The sequence below is a fragment of the Anopheles nili genome, chromosome 3, assembly GCF_943737925.1.
Source record: "Anopheles nili chromosome 3, idAnoNiliSN_F5_01, whole genome shotgun sequence".
Lineage (NCBI taxonomy): Eukaryota > Metazoa > Arthropoda > Insecta > Diptera > Culicidae > Anopheles > Anopheles nili.
This window is the reverse complement of record NC_071292.1, coordinates 7,492,899-7,514,279: the sequence shown is the minus strand read 5'-3', so window position 1 is coordinate 7,514,279 and position 21,381 is coordinate 7,492,899. Positions and strand designations below refer to the sequence as shown.

General features: G+C 48.7%; 1 protein-coding gene across 3 annotated transcripts in view; it reads right to left on the bottom strand.

The window, feature by feature from the left end:
- The window catches only part of LOC128723404 (neural-cadherin), a 166,718-nt gene that overhangs the window by 14,751 nt on the left and 130,586 nt on the right, over window positions 1-21,381 (bottom strand). For all 3 annotated transcript variants that reach the window (XM_053817140.1, XM_053817139.1, XM_053817141.1), the window contains 3 exons: window positions 10,916-11,053; window positions 3,582-3,819; window positions 22-3,409 (listed from right to left, as the gene is read on the bottom strand). In XM_053817140.1, coding sequence (XP_053673115.1) covers window positions 22-3,409; window positions 3,582-3,819; window positions 10,916-11,053 — 3,764 coding nt within the window. The remainder of the gene's footprint in view (window positions 1-21; window positions 3,410-3,581; window positions 3,820-10,915; window positions 11,054-21,381) is intronic.

The window sequence follows — 21,381 nt, the reverse complement described above, 5'->3', positions numbered from 1 at the left end:
ATCCGACTAGCTCTCATATACCTGATGTCATCCAGACAACTCTTCTGGTAGTCGGCGTACACCTCGAAAGTTCTGACACCCGTGTACTCGGCTTTTCCACCGGCATACACACCCTCCTGCTTATCAACCAGCAACCACTGATGACCATCGAAAGTGAACGTCTCGTTGTACCGGCGACCTTCACCACCATCTAGCTCCAACGTTGCGGCCGATCCGTGTCGATTCACGCGAACCACGTGCCACTGGCCATCATCGACAGCGATCGCGTTCAGCCAGATGTCCTTCTCCTCGGTGCGCAGTGAGTTGAGGTTATACCGGAAGCGTAACCGCGCGTCCTTAATCTCAAGGATGCCGTACTCGCGGTTGTGCTGATCACTAACGCGGAACAGCTCACCGTGTTGTTCGCGTGTCCTGAATCGAAGCTGGATCTGCGTGCTAAACCGATCCGGCTCAAAACTGAGTGCGTACTTGACGTAGCTCTGCTGCTTAAACGTGGTCGGGATGGTTGGAATGTTGCAAGCCGGGCCAGTCCAACCGGGACGGCATTGACAGCGAGCTTCTGTGAAACTTCCAACGCAGTTACCGTGCTCCCAACAGCGAGACGTCTGCTCGCTCTGGCTACAAACCTCTTCAGTTTGTGGGCAACCAGCAACACTGTTTCTCGACAAACCAGGATGTGCTAGATCGTACAGCTTGCTGTTGTGCACCAGGTTCTTAATGCATCCGTCGAAGCCCTTGCCCATCGGCATGTAGTTCCACCGGTAGTGCGTTGGGTCAAACTGTTCGCGGTAGAACCCACCGATCTGCAGTGGTGCATTCACGTTCAAGTACTCGTTGAATGGTGGAATAGTACCTCGAGCCTGACACGACGAGTCGTCGAACTCGGGAGGTGATCCGTCCTCCATCTCTGCAACTTCAGCCGACTTACAGTAGTCTACAACCATGCGCACGTTTTCGGTATCCCAGAAGATGTCGAGCCGATGCCACTCACCGTCGTCTAGGCTCTTTTTCGTCTTGACGCGCAGCTCCAGTGTGCCAGAACCGAAGTCGATCAGCAGTCTTGGGAAGCCTCTCTCCAGCTCAACGGATATGAAGTCCGACACCAGCAGTTCATCGCGCTCAGGTGGCACGATTGGTCCGTTGTACAGCAGCAATCCGTCCGATTTACGCGTGATGAACTCGAAGCTGAGATGTGAGTCGTCGCACATGGCCAGCGGTGGGTACCAGGCCCAACCATTACCTCGGAAGCTACGTGTCGTTTGCTGACAGCGTGGACCTGTATAGCCTGTCGGGCATGAACAGCTCAGTCCGTAGCGTGTCTCCATACAACGGCCACCATTGTGACAAGGGGATGATCGGCAGGATTCGGCCTTGCTGAAGTTCCTAGCACCGCAGGTACATTCGGCGATCACGTCTACGCGCACCCCGACCAAGGAAGTTTTGTTCGCATTCACCATATACGGTAATGAGCTGATATCGAGCGTATTCGTACACGATCCCTCACACATCTGGTTCTCGTACAGACACTCGTCGATGCCCACCATCGTGATGTTGACACCCACGTCCTTTTCGATCTCCTCGCGGTGCATCAGCACGATACCATTCAGCCGAACCGGTTTGTAGTAGGGTGATCCGTGAGCAGAGAACCGTACGTCCGTTAGCGGAGGGTGTTTCCGGCGTAGTTGCACGCTGAACACGTCCACGTTCTCACGGTCGATGTTGAGCAAGTCCGCAAGTTTGTCCTTAAAACGATCAGCCTTGCTGCGTGACAAGCTCTGAGTGCGATAGTTCCACACGCGAATGAAATCCTCGTCCGTGATACCCGCTATCCGGATTGAGCCACTGTTGGTGACAGCATCGTGCGGGATCTCGCGTACTGTCACAGTAACATTTGCCGGCACATCCGCCTGGGTGTGCTTACGATCGTACACCTTGAAGCGCAGATGGTATCGACCATCGCGTGTGCCCTGTCGCATCGTAATCATGCCCGTGTCCTCGTCCAGCTTGAACCTCGGGTGTTCCTGTGCCTCCCAGTGGAACTTCTTGTCCGGCAGATCCCAGTCGTCCAGATCGTACACGTACACGCGACCAATCTGCGTATCTGGCGCCTGTCCCAGGTAGTTGTACACGAAGATATCCTTCGAGCCGGGTTGCATCTTATTGTCATTAACGTCACCTATGACCACCGTGAGGGTGCTTGTGCCCGTCATTGCGGGATTACCGTGGTCCTTGATCACAATCGGGATAAGGTACTCCTTCTGCTGCTCACGATCAAACGAGCGTAGTGATGAGACGATCGCCATACCGTCACCGTTAGCGCCCTTTTGGTCTTGTTCCACCTTGAACGATGCACGGATGATGTCATCCGCACCCGGGTCAAGCCGGAATTGGAACGGTGGGCCGTTGCTCTTCGATCGATCATCATCGTCAGTGGCCAGAATCTCGACTACCTTACGCGGTGGCACATGCTCCGGCAGCACCGGCCGGTAGTCCTTTAGGAACTTGGGTGGGTTATCGTTGATGTCCTGCACAATCACCGTCAGTGTGGCAGTGGCCGTCTTTGGCGGGATGCCATCATCGATGGCCAAAATCTTGACCTGATGTCGAGGCGTCACCTCACGGTCCAAATTTCGCTGGATCGTGACCGTACCCTCCTGGTTGATCGAGAACTGTCTCTGTCGATCCGAGGATCGATCGATCGCGTACGATACCTTACTCTTGCCGCCTTGATCCGGATCAGTTGCCTTGAACGTTTCGAGCGTCTTACCGACGTCCGCGTTTTCGTACACCGACACCTCGATGTTGGGCCGCTCGAACTGCGGTTTGTTGTCGTTGATGTCTCGCAACTTCACCACGACCCACGAGTACGCCACGTGATACTTGTCGTTGTCGTTATCCTCGCCTTTGTCGTTTACCTGAATGCGGAACCGGAAACCGTTGCTTTGCAGCGGGTCCTCGTAATCCAGCGGTTGGACGATCTTCAAACTGCCAGTACCATCGTTGTTGCGCACCATCGTGAACTTATCCGCTCCGTAGCCACTGTTGTCGATGACCTTGTACTGGAACTTGTTCGTTTCGTCCTCGTCGTGTACGGTCACAGTAAGGATGGGCATCTCGGGCAGATTGGTGCCATCCGTTTCGTCCACTTCCGTGAACCATTCGTCCTTAGTAAACTGGGGCGGCATGTCGTTTATATCCTTGACGCGTATAGAGGCCGTCCCAGTCCCTTTTAACCCCCCACCGTCCATAGCCACGACCTGTATAGAGTAGTCCGGTGTGCGTTCCCGATCCAGGCAGCACACGGCCGTCTTGATCACACCCGTGTCCGCCTCAATTTCGAATATTGGTGACCCAGTTTCCTCCTCTATCACGTTTTTCTCGATGGAGTATATAAGCTTCGCATTCGTGCCTGTGTGGTGGGAGAGAAATCGAATTTAGGACGACAAGTCGAGGAGTACAGTTCACTACACCGGTGATAGTTCGACCACAAAGGTCCACCGGACTGAGCTGAAGCGCCCAATTAGGCAGGTTTTACGAGCTGGAATGATTTTGAAACAAGCACCAAACAGAACCGCACTTACCTTCGTTCGGGTCGTCGTAGTCGACGGCCGTCATGGTCATTACAACCATGCCCGCGGTGCCGTTTTCGGTAACGTTGCCGAAATAGACGCCCTGCGGGAAGATCGGTGCATTGTCGTTGATGTCCTTTAGATTCACCTGCACGTCCGCGTAGCCGACCAATCCCTCGCCACCTTCATCCTGGGCGAACACCGTAAATCGCCATTGTGGTCGTCCGTTCGGTTGATCCCGATCCAGCGGCTATAGCAGGGGAGAAATCGAATCGAAAGTCCGGTACTTCAGTGCTACATTCTCAAGCGGGTACGATGCTTTCGGTTCTCGATGAAACATCCCTAATTTACTCAATCGATCTGCTTATCAGGCGGTACCCGCCTGGTTCGTGCGAACCAACCCGTTGACAATGTAGCTCTCCTTCCTCGAGGCCTCTCGATTGGCCTCGGAAAGGAAGCCGACTAAAAAATCATTACAAACACAACACCACCGTTGGATTCGGTAGAACCGAGCTCAGATGAAGCTCGGCATCATGGAATCGTACCAACGACAGAAGGACATCATTATCGGGGGGCGAGAATCGATCAGTGTTCCATTTCCCGTTCAATTAACTCGACAAATTGAAAATGGCACTTGCGTTTCCGACCGGTTCCACCAACCGGTGAACGAATTCGTCAGAGATCCCAATGAAATTAGATCCGTTCCCGAGGAGGCGTAGTGGGAGGTTTTTGGTTTTCCGGCGGTGGAAAACTAGACTTTATTGCGAGCGTTGAATTTGCTCGGTAGCTGTTGAAATTTATTAAGCTTTATGAGGCAACAAATGAGCCTAAAATGAAGACAAGTTTACGAATTTTCCCGGCTGGATATAAAAACAAAACGGTCATGAAAATGCCATGCGGTACCGAAACCAAGAGTTATTGGACGCTGTCAGTAACATGTGGAACTAATCTGGTGTGAATCCGGATTAACTATTCCTAACATTTCTTCCTAACAAGCTGACAAATAATCCACCGCTGGCTAATTTTCTCACACATCAAGAGCTGCCCCGCAAAGCTCTGCTAAACTAATATAAATCTCCACCTTCTCAGCAACTCCTACGCCTCGGCTGGGTCGCCGAATGGAGACCTTGCACTTCGGTGAATAAATCAGCATCATCGTCTCGTAGCTGCTTACTGGCGGTGATTTGCTGAAATATGTCATGTCCTGCTGACACTGCGGTTAGCAGTGCAGCAAACGGCACCACGCGGCTTCAGGATCGCAGGTGCAACACATCGTAGATCTTTCGTCCCGAGAACTTTATTGTTTCACCGGCAGCCGGAAGCAGCCGTGATGCCTGCCCACACCCAGCCCAGGACGAGTGGAAGCATTTCTTATAACGTTTAATAAATTATTCAACAACCCTAACGAGAGAGTAGTGCTGTGCATGCAAACTGTAACCGGGTGTCCGGAAGTTACGTTTCACTACGAGGCGAGACGATGGATGGAATGAAAATCTTGTCGCTTGTAAAGAGCCCGTGTCCAGTCCACCAAATGCGCTTTTCCGATGGTAAATAATTAATTAAATTCAGCTGGATGGGAATTGGCTTAAATTGTTCTGTCGCTGGTGCTTCCATCGGGCGCTCGGTCGGATTCAACCAGCAACGGGCGCGAGAATGCCCATGCACGCGTTGCGTGCGGTTGCATTCTCAACGGCCTAGTGACGTGCAGCGCACAACTGCATGAAGGTTACAGGATGATTGAATTAAAACCTCCTCCAACCAGGACGTGTAGCTCCTTCAACGGAAGGTAGTTAGATGTAGCTGTTGCTGGCTGCGGTAGTTAATATGCGGTCGAGCCTCCCACATAGCATTTGTCTTAAACCGGTGCTAATGCCCGCAAGAAGAATGAAATGTGGAAAATGTTTACCTTGCAGCGAAAGCTCCTTACACTGAACGGCTAGGCACTTTTGATTGCTAAGCTAGTCGAATAGTGAAGCATTCAATCTTTCCCGATGCCAGCGATGCATCGGAGACGGAAACATGTTAGGCGAAAGTATCGGCAACGATCCATCTCGTGCCGCTCATAAATCAGAACCTATTCAATTAGACGTTCGCTTCTCTCGAACTCGAACGAAAGCGCCCGCGTTACGACGCAGAATTAATTCTAATTGATATTGAAACGATCCGCACCGATGGCATCATCGCTTGCCAAGACAATATGGACGACGGAGACATGTCGATGGGTGGCATTTTCGTTCGATTCACAGTAAGCACGCAGCGGCCCTATCGGGATGGCTTTTCCCGCACAAATCGATGGCAAGTAAACACGTTCTTGTATTGTTTGAGCCCATTCCCGAGCCTGCGGCTCCCGGTGCATACATATTTTTCGGAAATTTCCATCCGAACGCCCGAACAGCGACAACGATCTTTTAGGTGCTCATAAAAGTGAAATAATATCTAGTGGAAAACATGACCCCCCTACCCGAGCGCCCGGGTCCAACCAGGAGTTCCGCAGTTCGGAAAGTGGAACTCGCGCGCGGTTCAAATTGCGCCCATCAGGAACATTTACATGAATATTTCAGTGGTGCCACCTCCGGGTGGGGCTCAACCCTAAAGCCATTAGGTTTTATGACTTTTAAGATGCCGCTCTACCTCGCGCTTTTTTCTCGCTGGTGACGAGCGCGAATTTTTGTGTCTCCAGTACCAGTTGGGTACCCTCTTTTTGCAGGAGCCACCACAGCTCTGCGTGTTTTCATCTCACGGTTCGGCGACATCCAACGAACCATCAAACTGTCGTTAGAAGCGCTCGTACACACAAACCTACGCTAGCTCTGCAACCCTTAAAATGCCTGCTCTGGTTGGGTGCCAGAAACAATGACAAACAAGGGCACTGCATTCTGGCAGAGGACATAACCGGGCCACAGCCTGGCAGCAGTGATGCAAAAAAAAAAAAACGTCACACACTCGCGAACGATGGAACTGACGGTGGTAGCACGAAATTGTGAAAAAGCAGTGCAGGGACAAAAATCAAATTAAATGTACAGCCACGGGATACCCCACGCTCTCGAAAGTGGGCCGAGTCGGTTGAAGAAAGCTCAGCGCGCGCTCGAAGGATTACGGAGAAATCGGATCAATGGCGCATGTTCGGAGGTTTCGCGTTTATTTGTTCGCGAAAAATGATGTTATCCTGCAAGACGAGCGGAGAGAGTGGGCCATAAAAAAAAGATAAAACCCACTATAAGCTCGGTTAAAAATTCGTTAGATCGATCGAGCACAGTTACGATCTGGTGAAAAACGGGTCGAGACAAAACCCAATCAAACCGGGCCCACGCCAAAGGCACATAAATAAACGGCAAATCAAGCATCGCATTGGCTTTGTTAATAAAAACATCAAATAAAACGCTCCACATTCGATGTTCCACGCCGGTCGAGAGTCGATTTTTCCAGCCACTTTCGTGCACGGGATTGATAGTCGATATTTTACTCAATCGTGCCCGCATTTTTACAGTGAATTAAATTTCGATTGCCACGGATGAACAGGCGTGTAATTGACTGTGCACGAGCCAACTGTGTCGAATATTTATTGGCGTGACGGCAGCATCCAGGCTACCGGGTTTTGGCCGGTGGCTTGAAGGATCGTGCCTAATTAAGAGCGCCCGGGTACTTCACGCCGATAATTTATGAAAATGATCAAACATTATGAAAATCCGCCAAACTACCCGGGGAAAATGGCGCACTGCAACCGAGAGTGACTACGGGCGGCAATTACCCTGATAAGGGACGCGACGGTACGGATCCTACGCTTAAAGCGAAACCGTCCATTTCCCGGCGGCTTTAACGTGACCATAAAGCCACCCTGCTGGGAACCCGACCGAGCCAACCGACTATCATTAGTTGGTTATTTAATGACGTAGAGCAACGGTGGAGCCAAAAATAAACGAACAATTTCATAATGTTCTTGTAATTTTTGATAACTTAAGCTGCCGGCGGCAATCTGCCCGGCGGAGTGCTTGCTCAACCCGGGTCTCAACGGTGTCCGCTTTTCCGCATCGCAGATTTCGCCCGTCTTCGGTGCACGGGGAACGGTGCTGCACAAGATGCTATGTTGGGTCATGAAAAATGCATCAATGAGAATGTTGCTCGTAACGGTAGCCCGAACGGGCGGGCTGGACCATGAAAAGAAGGCCAAAGGGCAGATAAGGGACGGAAAAGCGGGCACAAATTCGGCTGCTTATCATAATTACGGTGCGCTTTAAGCGGTTCCTGGAGCCGCAGTCTTAGGTCCCACGAGAAACTTCTGAGACGAACTCTCGAGGAAGTCTCGCAGTCGCCCTTGTGAGTCAAGAAAGGACAGTGACAGATTCTAGCACCATTGAGCGACGGCTAGCATTCTCTCTTGTCTTGCTGGATGATGAGTTTCTGATAAGTTTGGCACGCAACTACTTCTGAAATCTTCGTGCACAGGTAGTGGCAGCCCTTTTGGGTAAGAACGTTTGTGGACCACTTTGTGTCAGCTTTTATTGCCCATTGAGTGGCACTTCCGGGGCTGAAAGATGGCCCCACGGTGAAGTTGAATGGTGCAGAAGAAGTAGAAAAAAGTAGGCAAGAAATATCAAAGGCTAAACACTGCTCCCACTCTGCTAGTCGTAAAATGATGCCCAGAGTTGGGACAAAGAAGCAGCAAACCCTAAAGCGCACAAAAAGCGGTCAAGTTTGGCACAAGTGGCCGTCGAAACCGCTCTCGCCACCTTTCCTGAAAGCAGTCTGCTTCGACGTGCGATACGAACCTGCCTTTCTCACGCCCCATGCAGAGTGAACAACGAGCCGACTTAAATATTATTTATTGAACCTTTTCCCAAGCTCCATCCCGAGATTGGGCGGTCGTCCGAGGCGCGTCTGTGTCGCTGGTTCCGCAAAATAACCTGCAAAGTTTTCGCCCGCTCGAACTTGTCCTTCTTTTTGGGGGGGATTTTTTTCCTTCGATGTTCGGAAATTGGTGTCTAATTTCTTGCCTTCCTGACCTCGTTGAGGACGCCTTTTTTTCGCAGGCGTTGCGCAAACGACACATTCTCTCTCGCTCTCAGCGTGACTGTTCATCCCATGAGACACACAAAAGACGCTCAAAGGAGGACGCAAAACTTTTCCAGACCAGAGCAAAAATAAACGAACCCCGAACATCTTTTCTCATTTGTTACTTCCCACTGGGCCCGTGCGGGATACGCTTAATATACGATCTAAAGTAACTGAGATTCCCATGCCGGGCTCTCGCTTAGGGGTTTGGCTTTTTTTTTGCGCGACAAAAAGCGCACTGAAGAAGGACTCCAAGCTTCCCACATGGACAGTTCCACTCCCGGTTGGGAGATGAATAAATAGTGCCATTCGGAAATGGCGCCCCCTATGGCGGAGAGTCATTCTCGGACGTCCGGGTTGGCAGGATTTCCCACCGACTGTGTGCGATCGTCCGCGAAATGTACACTTAACGCATCGAAACTATGGAAAACCTCCTTCGTCACAGATGCAACGAGAGAGCGCGTGTGTCGGCGTGGGCGACATTTTGCCAAAGTAGCTCCAAAGCAGACTCACGCTGGGATTGAAAGCTGGTCAAAACTTTCGCAGCTCAGTGCCCGGAATACATTACCGAGAATCAGCGCTTACCGATACCTGCACAGCGCCGACAGAACAGACGGTGTTCGATTCTTTCCAATCTGTTCTGTACTTCCCGGCCCAGCGGGACGATCGATCCGCTCTGACAAAGCGTTAAATTTGATAACTTTTAAGTGCTCCCAGCACACACCCGATCCTGCGAAACGTGGTAGGATCTTGCTGGAACCCAGCTCGGTCCCGGGACGAAGGCGTGTAAAATGGCTCCAACTTTAGCGATCGGTGGTAAGTCCACGGCAGACCGACGACCTACGAGAAGGACCGTGCCGTTTGCTTCTGTCAGTTTTGTTTGCTCCAAAAGGGGCGTGGGAAAAGTTTGCGAAGCTTTCACAAATGTATTTTTAATGGCTGGCTTTATTGACTGTGAGAGCTTTGGCGGGGTCGCCGGTGCCCACGGTTGACTTGGGCTATTAGTTTTGGTTTTTTCCGGAGTAAAGTTTTCTTTCAACACCCAACAGGTGCCAGTCGGTGTCACAACAATGACACACGAATGTTCGTGTAAGAACGGTCGAAAGACGCATATCCTTATACGATGGACTCGTAAATCATTTTTTTTTTGGAGCACTCTCCGTCACAAATCTCTCACCCGCAACGTGACAGTAGAGGGAGAATTATTATCCTTTCGAGGTAGTACGTCAATCGATGCCTCACAAAGGCACGAAAAAAGCACAGCAAAAGAGTGTTTTAATTGCTGAACGCGTGCGCCAACGCGCCCCAAATTGCATCCAATTAGCGCGCGCGTGTTCCAAATTTCGCATCGCTATGCGGAGATCTCATTTGAATTTATGACTTCTCGGTTGGCATTAAAAATGAGCGGCCACGCTTCGCCGGGCAGCTTCCGATGCGTGATCAGCCTTCCAACGACGTGATGAAGCCATTAATTTACCGGAAGACCTGCAAGCAGATTAGTTCCGGCATTTTCATCGTTTTACAAACGAATGCTGACAGGCTCCGACGCGCTCGTTGCCGTCCCGGGTCGACCGTGGTCGCTGCAGTTCTGATACCGATGTCGATGTGAGGACACGGAAAGATAAATTGTGCTAAGTTTTTTGATTTATGACAGCTTACGAACGGAACCGGAAGTCGGACCGAACGATGCGTCTTAGTGCGAGGCGCCAACAGGAAGGCAAACGGACGCTCTCGACTTCGGTATTCCTGCGTGAATGGAGTCAGACCGTAGAGTAGGCGGCAGGAAGTCTCATAATATTCTTGTCGTCGCATGATTAAGCCAATCCCATTGCCCTTACGAGAGCTCGGTGGCTTCCAAAAGGCAAGTGGGAAAACTTTCCCCGGGTGCTCTTCGGTCACGGAATGTGCGCTAGAGATGGGATGGGGTTGTGGGCCAATAGCCAGTGACGGTCAAATGGTCACGATGGTCAGTAGCTATTCAATTTGCTCTCGATGTCAGTGCTGTGATCTAGTGCTGGGTGAAGCGCCCGCACTGATCCGAAGCCAAGACTTATCGATGAGCTCGTATCTTGCTGACTCCACTAAAGACGGTATGGTCTGTCTCAATCGAACCACTGCGTTCGCATTTGGCATTGAGCAGCGGATTGCCCTCGGTATGTGCCGGACTCCGGATAACGCGTTTCTACACGCAGCTTACCGAAAGCTGCCCGTACCGTCGTTTTGTGCTGCTGTTGAAAGCTGGCCGAGCGAGCCGAACACGACCGAAGTTAATTAAGACCGCAACGGTAGTGACTTACCTTAAGGACGAAAATCTCTCCGGTCGTTCGATTGATATCGAATTTGCTGTTGGCAGGATTGTCCGGATCGATACCCTGGCCCGTGAGGAAGTAGACGATGTTCTGTGGTCGATCTTTGTCGCCGTCCGTAGCCGTGACCTGCTCCCGTTATCCGGTATGTTGGCGGGTATGTTGGAGTTGGGGAAATAACACGCATACACAGAAAAATAAAATCAATCAGTTATGGTTCTCGAAGATGCATTCTGGGGCTCATCTACGGTACGGTGGATTAAATTATATGCAGTTTTTATGCCGTTGATAAATCTTCTTCAAGCAATTGGAATGTACATGCAGATGAGGGATGTAGTAATAGCAAAGCAACATAAAGGGATTAGTAGCAGTAAATACAACACAATCTACGATGATGGTTAGTGAAACAGATTTTCCGAGTTTAGGGATGCCTCCTAAGCCTGAAGCTCATGCCTTACGTTTTAGTGGTGATTAAATAAATTAAATTTAAAGCCATAAACCGATTCAAAGACAGAAACTACGCCAGCAGGCTCCACAGAACGACGTGTGGAGGATTTTCTATCGATGAGAGAATCGGACTTCAATCATAGAATCGAAGATGATTAGATCGCGCTAATCAAGGCTGTGCGGTTAACGGTGCTCGTTCTTTGAAGATGATTAGAACCGACGGATAAACAACAAACGAGATTGAGCAAAGCCACCAACAAAAGCATCCGAGCAAGAAGTAACCGAGAACGGCGGAATTCGAGGGTGAGATCTGCGGAAACCGTGCAGCGTATTTGCAGCAGTGCATTTTCCGCTCCGCTGGACATGAAAGCAGATTCGGGCTAAAAACTTTTCCCACCCCCTGGTGCGAGTGTACATCGCTTGCTGCTTTGTCATTGCTCTGGCGCGTAGCAAAGATGCTTTCCAGCATGATGACAGCAGCAGCAGCAGCAGCAGCAGCAGCACGTGTGTCATATTAAAGAACTCTTCTGCATCCAACCGTGGTCGCTCAGCACGTATGGTGAGCTGGCACGCCAGCCCGGATATTCCGTGCTGCCTGTTTGACATTTTCACACTCGTAAAAAGCCTAGCGTGGGGATGGATCAGAATTTAATTAGCGCTCGGATCAAAAGGATTCCGTTGATGACACCATTTTGTCGCTTGCGTTGGCGGCAACCACCCCGAGAAGGATTAATGGATCTCTTCACCGAGAATGCTAATGGGTGGAAGCCAAAGGACCCTGTGCGAACGTGTGCGCTTGGATGCAGTTCGACGTCGAGGGCATTCGGAAGCGCTATGGCGTGATCAGCCAGATGCGTATTAGAGGTTAAGAAGCTTAGCAGTTTCCGCTGCGTGCCGTCTTCCGTGGCTCGCAGTGCAAAGCAGCTCCATAGTTAATTTCACGAGTGAAAGCACGTCGTAATTAAAAGAGAGGCGGCTGATTTCCTAGACCCTGTTTCGTAATCATGCAGCGTGTGTATGATGGAGTCAGCAGTCTGCAATCGACAATTATGCCAACTCGATATCATGCTTTATTGACAGAACTCATGAAAATCTCATGAAATCGTGTGCATTTTAATTTCCATAGAATTTTCATGGAATGATGAATTTTTTTTTTCATATTCATCATTCCATGAAAGGTTCCCTATGAGATTGAAGGATCCCTTTAAAGAGCATTGTAAAACATTGGAATTTTAAATAAAATTTATCGATTGATATTCGTAGCAGCAAAAACAGAAGATATCCTTTTGATCACGATAACGTGTCCAGCTAGTGGCAGGACAAAATACGTTTCGAAGTGAAGCCAGGGTATCGTCGTCACGTAATATCAAACGTGCATACTAATTCGTCAGGTGTTTTCTCGCAAAGATCGATGTCCGTACCGTGATGACTCGCGGATAGATTGGAAGACTCGCATAAGCTTGTTTCGTGACCCGGTGTCTGGGTGTGAGCTATCTGAAAATCTGGCAGACAGCTGGTCGCTATGATAACGTCGCGGTAATTGGCAGAAATACTGCACCTTGGCTACTGTACCAACGCGTACTGGAGACCAGCGCAGAACCAAAAACCCAATCTCGCAAACTATCTACGATGCTGATGAAGGTTTGCCGTCGCCGCCACGATGGAAGAAACGGGAAAGTCTATCAAAGTGAAGCTCAGACAGGTAACGAAACGATTTTCTATTAAGTGTAAACTTCACCGCACCGCATTTGTCGAAAGCGGTGCGATCGTGGTGATAAGAGTGTCGCATTGCGCTTCATCGCATTGGCTGGGATTGATTTATGGGTGTGAGACTTGAACTTCGATCCAGCGAATAATGGTCGATGAGCTTTGCCGATGCTTCCACGATCGAACGTACATTGGGCAAAATAAGTTTAATCAACTCAGCTCTATACGGTACTTGTGTGTTGTTTTGTCGCAACAAAGTCAGCCCCACATTATGATAAAATGGCGTACTCGAAGGTAAACGGCCGAAAAAGAATGTATAGGCAGAAATCGATATGCCCTAAAAGTCACACCACAAAGTCGAACTGGCACGATGCAATTAAACACGTCGTGTTGGTTTATTAAAACTTGCCAACTTTCCATTGGTGTAATTAAGCAACGTAGCTGCCAATGGCCATCGAAATTGGTGGGATTTTCAGCACGCTGCGGGAGCGTTGATAAGGGTGGTATTGAAAATTAGTGATTTGTTTCAATTTGTTTTCAACAATCGAGCAGATGGCCTCGGTTGGGTGCGTTCCACTCATCATGTAGGTCCTGCACCGTAAGCCAGCAATCAGCGCAGGTGCCAATTGGTTTGTATTGCAAACTGTATTGGGCTGGAAATTCAATTTGTGAATTAAAAAATGTGTATGATGTGTGTTTTTGCTTTCACAATGGATGTTATTTATAGCGTACAAACTCGGTTGGACATTCGAGCTTCAGCTCATGCTGTCGATTGCAAATGTTCATAACGGAAAGTATGTTAAGCTAGTCATAATCGAAACGGCAGGAATCCATGAGAATTCTCGGAAACGTTGAAATTGTGATAATAATTACTCGCGGATAATTTACTACCATTGGGCTGAAGCCAACTCCCAATATCCCTATTGTTCATTTCATGAGCTCAATTCCCTCAAGAATGCATTCACTCAAAATGCAAATCGTTAAGCTTAATTATCCAATAAACGCTGTTCGAGTGATAAATTTGTTGATTTATTAGAAAAACAGGGTTTTATTTTTCATTTCAATGGAACAAGTTTACTAATTCATTCCATCGCTAAGCCAGTGTTGCATTCCAAAAATATACAATCTGTTCTAAATACTTCTTCTGATCGCGCGCTTTTCAATAAACTACCACTCAAAGAATGGCACTTTACTGTTATTTCACTTTTGCACCACCCGGATCCGGCACACCTTTGGTGGTGTTTCTTTAAACGCAACCCACACCTCGAACTCCAAAGAACAACTTCTGAAAAGGTTGCCTTTGAAAAGGGCTCTAAAAATACCGGGTGAGAGAATGAACAGCGAAGGTTAGAGCCAAAAAGACGAACGACCGAGTTTGCGAGCTTTTCTTCCAATTTTCAGGTAAACTTAGATATTAAAAAAAAACCCCTACCGGATGCAGAAAATGCCGAGCCCAAGGGTGAAGCCCAGTGGTGAAATGCGATCGAGTGGAGTGGAAAAAGTAATTTTCATATTTCATATCTACGATAACTTAGCCAGACAGATAACTTCGTCGCCCACCTTCCGACCGTTGCGAAATAGTGGTGAGGCCCAGGATCACGGCCTCAAGAACGGGCCCAAGCCGTGGCCATGGCTGGGGAAGATAATCAACGTCTTATTTCGATCCATCGTTCTCCGTTCGCTCCAGTCTCCAGTCTACCAACGAACAGAGCATCACTCTTCACGTGAGCTGGGAAAGAACGGTCGCGACACCATCGGGTGAGGATGAAATATTGAATTTAAGAAATTCCTCACTTGTCTTAAGAGCTGGCGCAACATCGTTCGACGGGGCGCTATAGTTCCATAACGAAATCTGTCGAATGGATGCGGTCGAACGGTGCCGAAACTTTGTAATTTACCATCCATTCGATTCACTCCACTATCGCCCATTGGCGTCATCATCATCGGTGGCGAGCGCGAGTTGTTGTTTAGTTTTCTTCACTTCATCCACCGCGCTCAAAACACGCACACCTCTTAGCGAGCGTTCCGTAATTGGTTTTCTTGAACAGGGCGATAATTCTTGGCGCCCTATTCTGCGGTTTCTCGCGAAGCATGCCAGGCGCGTCCTAGAGCGCAGGGAAAAAGTACCAGTGCCCTTCTTACGGCGCTGCTGATGGAAAGTTTACAAGAAAAAGCACTAGCTCAGTTGTTCTGGTTGGACGGTGCCGTTTCGCCGGCTTGGCACCGGTCGGATGCACATGCCATCCACTGATGATGCACTGCTGATGGATAATGATGTACAATGCGAGCCAATGGCTGCGGAATGTCGCCGCAAAAAGAAAAGCTAAGCTTCTTAAAAAGGAAACCTCGAAAAAATCCAACATTATGCTGTGCTATTTGCAGGTCCCTTGGTTCGGTGCACCCAATTGGCGAAAGTGCACCGTGTGTTTTTTTTTCATCGCAAAAAAGCAACCCTATTGGAGTCAAGTCAAGCAAACCAGCTAAAATATGCTCTAGCACGTGCCGAATTCTTTTCACGATATTTATGCGAAATGATTTATTGCCAGTAACGAAGCGCAGTAGCAACAAGGATGCATTCGAACGTTTACCCTCGACGACGGGTAGGATGGAGTGGCATACCATGGCTTCTTTTTTCCATGCACATCCTTTTAACGCTTGACAGGCCAATGCGGCATCGAGAGTGGCCCTTTTTTGGCGAATAAGAGCCCATCCTGTTATGGTGAGACGCGAGCGAAATCGATTCCGGTTGGTTTCTGGAAAATGTCATAATTGAACCGATGATTGCACATTTTCTCCCCAGTTGTTTGCTAGTTTATGCCCGGCCGGAAGTCTGCCAGTTGTGCACTTGAGGAGAGTGATATTATTGCAGTAGGAGATTCTTAGTACATTCAAGTAAACCCCTACTAAACTTCACTGTTGACAGTAGTCATTTGCGTGGAACAGCAGCTTCAATAGATCATTGTTTGCTATGCATGAGGAACAATATATTTTGCGTGTCAAGGTAAGATGTGAGACTAAGTGAGAGAAACCGTTGTCGACCGAGTGAATGTGCTATCATTTGTTTCATTCCTTGGCCAATTTAGCATGCTACGTTGTTTGTTGCAGTTGTATTTTCAACAGGCGCATACATAATTTTGTTAGATAAATGGGGTGTTGTCGAAAGAGGACAACGAACGAAAGAACTCCACAAAAGGGCACCTAACATGGTTACCCCTTAATAGTATGCATCAATATATATTTCTGTGTAATTTTCTGCAAAAATGTACAAATTACTTGTGCCTACAATTTTCCAGGTGACATCAGCTTGCTGGCTGCTTGAAATACTTTATAGCACACGTAAGAGCTTAGACTATCTGCGCTTCAGTTCCCGAAAAGATCTCATCTGTTTGAGATGGTTTCGTGCAAACTTTCTCCCGAGGGTATCACTTTCCGATTGTGCACTTGTTCCGTTTGTCACTTCTGGGATGTTATCTGTTTACCAATTGCTGCTTGACCGGTTTCTAGAACAACCCTCCATTCTCACACGGTGCTTTCATCCTTAGAAGCAGCCCACACGAAGTGAAATGCTCCCAGCGTACTCAATGCTCATAAATTTCACTCGCACTGAACCAAACTGACAGGCGCTGCATTTGCGGAGGATTTCACAAGGCTGCAACGCCGCACAAACCCGGAAGGAAGTACAGCGAACAGCAGCGTAAAGCACTCGCTCTGTTCCGTGGCCGTTGGCTGCAAAATTTCCGTGATGCTCACTCCGGATGAGCAACACCGGGGAAATACCAGTTCCGGGAACTGTGGTTGCACGGTGAGGAAAAGCCAAACGGCAGTTCAAAAAGAATGCGAAGCAACTTGCTAGTGTTTCCAGCTGCAGCAAAACGGACCAAAAAGCAACGAGAAAATTGGCACGAACAAAAATGAAACGAACAAAAATGGCACGAAAATGGACAAAACTGTTGCCTAGAACAAATTGTTCTAACGAGATTTTAATTGAATTTGGAAACTTGGAATGCTCTTCTTTCTGCGTTCTACTTCGACCGATGAGCGAATGTTGGGCAGGACGGTGTCTGTCGAGCGCAAGGTGGCGGCATTTGAGAAGCGTCCCATCTCATCTATTTGCCATTCAAGGGCAACCAGAAGTAAAACGGAGAACAAGACACAGAAGATGTGCCGTTGCTGTTTTGTGCTTTGTTCTGCTTTTTGAGAGCCAGCCGGTCAGCAAACGAACCACTGGAAGCGAACATTGGTCATCGTTGCCAGTTTATGTACCGCATTCGTCATTCCGTGACCGGACGGTGAATCCAACCGGGCTCGATTCATCATGAAAACTCGCCAGCTTCCGCCACTGGAATGACGCGGACAGGTAAATTACTTAATTTCCGTTCATTAAACGACGCGTTGGAGGTAGGCAGCAAGATGAATTATCCCGAGCACAAAGACACTGCCGACGGTCTTTGAAGAACGCCGTTAAGAGACAGAGCACCTTAGTGGAAATACGCCAGGCGTTGAAGCAGAAAATTGCCAGACCTAGTTTGTTTCCAGCTCGTGCAGAATCAGATCTCGTACAGTGGGGAGCACGAAATTGCCTTCCCATTTGGCGTTTAGCATCGTTTAAAGTTATTAGCTATTTAGCGTTCGCGCGCTATTGCGATGCTATCGCGTGGCGACATAAGGAACGATTACGCGTTTAGGCGTGTGAAGAATTTAAATATTTCCCGCTTAAGAGGCCCATGGGACGATTATCGGCAGCATCCTTTGCGTCGTGATCGTGCAACGTACATTGCACATTACACACCCTTTAATATCCATTAGCGCATCCACTCGGTGGCAAGGCGCTTAAATCTGGAGCCATTTTACGCACATGATGCCCATCGCGCCACGGTGACACGGATCCTTTGGAGGGAGACGGCACATAAGTGTCGGGCATAAAAAGAGATCATTACGTATCCGTGCACTCGGGTGTGCCATGCAGTTTAATTCTTACGCTCGTGGAACGCGACATGGTTGCCTCGAAATAATCCAGATATTTCACACGGGTGGGTGAAAATTAATGAAATTGTATGGGCGCTACTAATCGTAACACGTAGCCCTATTATCGCGCGGAAAAATGGAAGGCTTTTTTTGTGCGTCTGATCGTTCAAATACCCATCTCAAATGATGGCAACATGGGCGTAGAATGTGAATGCAACATTACAATTAATTGCTCAGATACGAATTGCTCCGTAATAGAGCCGTGGATTTTTCTTCCGCAACGTGGCGGAATGTCTGACATGACAGTTCGGAGGAAAAATGTGGAAAGCCGTACTGCTCCATGGCACTCACGTCCAGTGAACGAAAATTGTTCGCTCAGCCAATCCACCTTCTTCTCAGTGGAGTACGTTCCCTCGGTGGGATTTATGTCATTCGGCTGATTGCGCGCTTCATTTGCGTGATTGTCGATGAACGCAATTTGATAATGAAACATCGTGAAGAAAGCGAGACGAAGCGAATAAAGGTGCCGGTTTGGTTCAGCGTCAAAGCTGACACGAGAGCAACTGTGGTAAACTAAAGAACGTCCTCTACCCATACATGCACACATTCACAAATCGACTGCCAAGCTACGACCATGGAAACGAACGGTTGATTTGATAAAGAAAATTCGTTTTTCTGCCTCGAGCGGCCAGCAACCAGCCGTATACGAGCTCATGGGTACAGTTCGCCATGTCACCATGGAATACGCTTTTTTGTCCTTGTTTTGCGCTAATTTTCCCTTAAGCGAACTAGGGCTCTTTTTTACGGGACATGACCGAAAGCGGAAACGGACCAACGACGAAGGACGATCCAATCGGAAATGGACCGAACGGGAGAGTTTTTTTTCTCTGTTTCTGCCCGTCTACCCTCCGTAACCGCAAGAAATTCGCACAGAATCCGGGAGGAAGCAAAAATGGAAACACCAACGCTGTCCGCTTCCTGGAAAAGCCACCGGCTGGATGCCCATGATGCTTAAGCCGGTGTGGCAGTTCGTTTGCCCTTGGCATAAATATCGAATTAATGGCCGGATGGGGCAAAGTCTTCTTTTTATTCCGAGCTATTTTTGTGCCATCCGCGCGTATTTGGATGTCAAGGTGCTGTCGGTTTAATGTTGAGTGGATTGATTTGCGTTTTTTTTTGTGCACCGTATCCGTCGCTTGCTCGTTTCAGTCTAGCAAGAAACATAATCTGTTCCCGGACCAGTTGGTGCTGTCAGGGCAAAGCATAGTGTTCGAGAAATCTCGAGGGATACGGCAGACGAACATTGTGAAACGCCACTGGCGCGCAGGGGAATGTATTTGCGTTAGCAAAGCTGGCACTGCTCTGTGCCAGACGGTTTGGCGATGTAACGATCGACGTTCGAACTCCAAACGGCGTAGCTGTGGCTCTCTTGGATTCAATTTTGAATAGCGGATAATTGAATTTTCAAGTCACCCATATGTCATGCCGCGATGTGTTGAAAGGATTTTCGCGCCCAGCCATGGGAATAAGGCTCCGCGACGTTATTTTCCACGACATTGCTGATCCCGAGCGCCGCCATTTGAATGTCACTCGTTTAGCTGCTGATGGCGGTGAGAGATGCAATTTCCGCTTGAGGCCATCTCTCACTTCGAGCCCAGCTGGGTCGCATAGCTGCGCATTTCTATGCGCTTGATGGAAAAAAATGGAACGAGAAATGAAATAAAATCCACCCGTACGAACTGGTCGAGATTGATGGAAAATAGCTGCAGCTAGAGGAATCGAATTAGAGTTTTTTTTATCCAACCATACATTTTCACGCCAACATCATGATGCCGTGGTGGTGACATTGATTCCAGAAGAACTCCCGTTATGGGGCTCAATTTTTCGGACATTCCATCTTCATACAAGATGAAGCTCATTCTGATGCATTTTGAGTTGTATCATAACCAAGCGAAAGGAGATATACGTAAACCTACATTCCTTTTCAGGATTCGTTTCACTGCTACAAATTGGATTCGTGGTAACGTATTCAAGGACACTTTAAACACTGAATCCAATAGCTGCCTTCGGTGTGTTCCAACAATTTGAGCTTACGAGGAACGCCGCAGCTGAGTTGGAATGAGAACTCTTCCCTCAGGCGTGTCCTTTTTGATTGGGCTAAAGTTAGCAGTTGCTCCGAGACACGTAAGCCTTCCCAGAACGGAAAGGTGAGCAGCCATTGGCAAGGATGGGGGACACATAAAAAAGGACTTCTCGGGTAAAAGTTTCCCCCGTGAAAAAAAACATACACTAAGCTACCTAAAATTGTTTTAACGTCTGTCAACGGCGGCTAAAAACACATCCTACTGAGGATGTGTGAGTAACATCTTTTGTTTGCTTTTTTTTCTATTTCAAATAATCTAGCTTGGAACAAGTTCGGAGAAACAATTTTCAGGGCTTTCAGTCACTACACCTCATGGGATACTATCGACATACACAATTTAAACAAATGTAAGAGATCGCTCGGGTCGTACCGCATCAAATTGGTTGCAGCACCCGCAGTGAGATTCGGCGAAGGTGAGCAAAAATAAATTTTAATTAAACCAACCCAGGCGTAGGTGCACTGGTGGTTTACGTAGGATGCTGGTTAGCGAACCTCAGGCAGTTCCCGAAACCAGTGAATGAGTCTGCAGTAGGAGGGATTATATGTACAACCGGTCTGGAGACCGGGTGGATGAGACAGTAAGCTAAGTGGCACAATTCGTGGAGCTAGAAATGAATAAGACTGCTCCTTCCACCGCTATACGTGACTTTGCATCCGTTCGAGTCGACACATTCAAACGATCAGCGCCAAACTGCACAACAGCGAGAGTTAGTGAGAGCAAAACAGCGAAAGCGAAGACACGGAAAACCACCACCAGCACCACCACTAAGAACACAACCAACACCATCACCACCCAAAATCCGCAGGGATTGACGGATCAGGCTGTTCGGGACACCGGTAGGTGTTGCCGAGCGATAAGGACTCGCTCCCTGTTCGGGAAAGTCGATTTACGCCAACTGTCAAGTCGATTAACATGCAGCCCCGCGCTCCATCGCGCTCAAAAGCGGCTACCGATTATGCTACAGGAGCCGTGCTCAAACGACTGCGAACAAGCGCCATGTGAAAATGTGAGAATGTGGAGAGGTTATGGTGAATAGGCGAGCACGGGAGCATAAGACTTTGTGCCGCTTTGATGGATGGATTAATGGTGCCACCACGTTCAGCGGCACGTGGAAAGCAAAGCGAGCAGAGGACTATTGAACAGGCGAACAAGCCAGCCACCGATATCACGTTTCCCGTTTCCCTAGAGGCACCA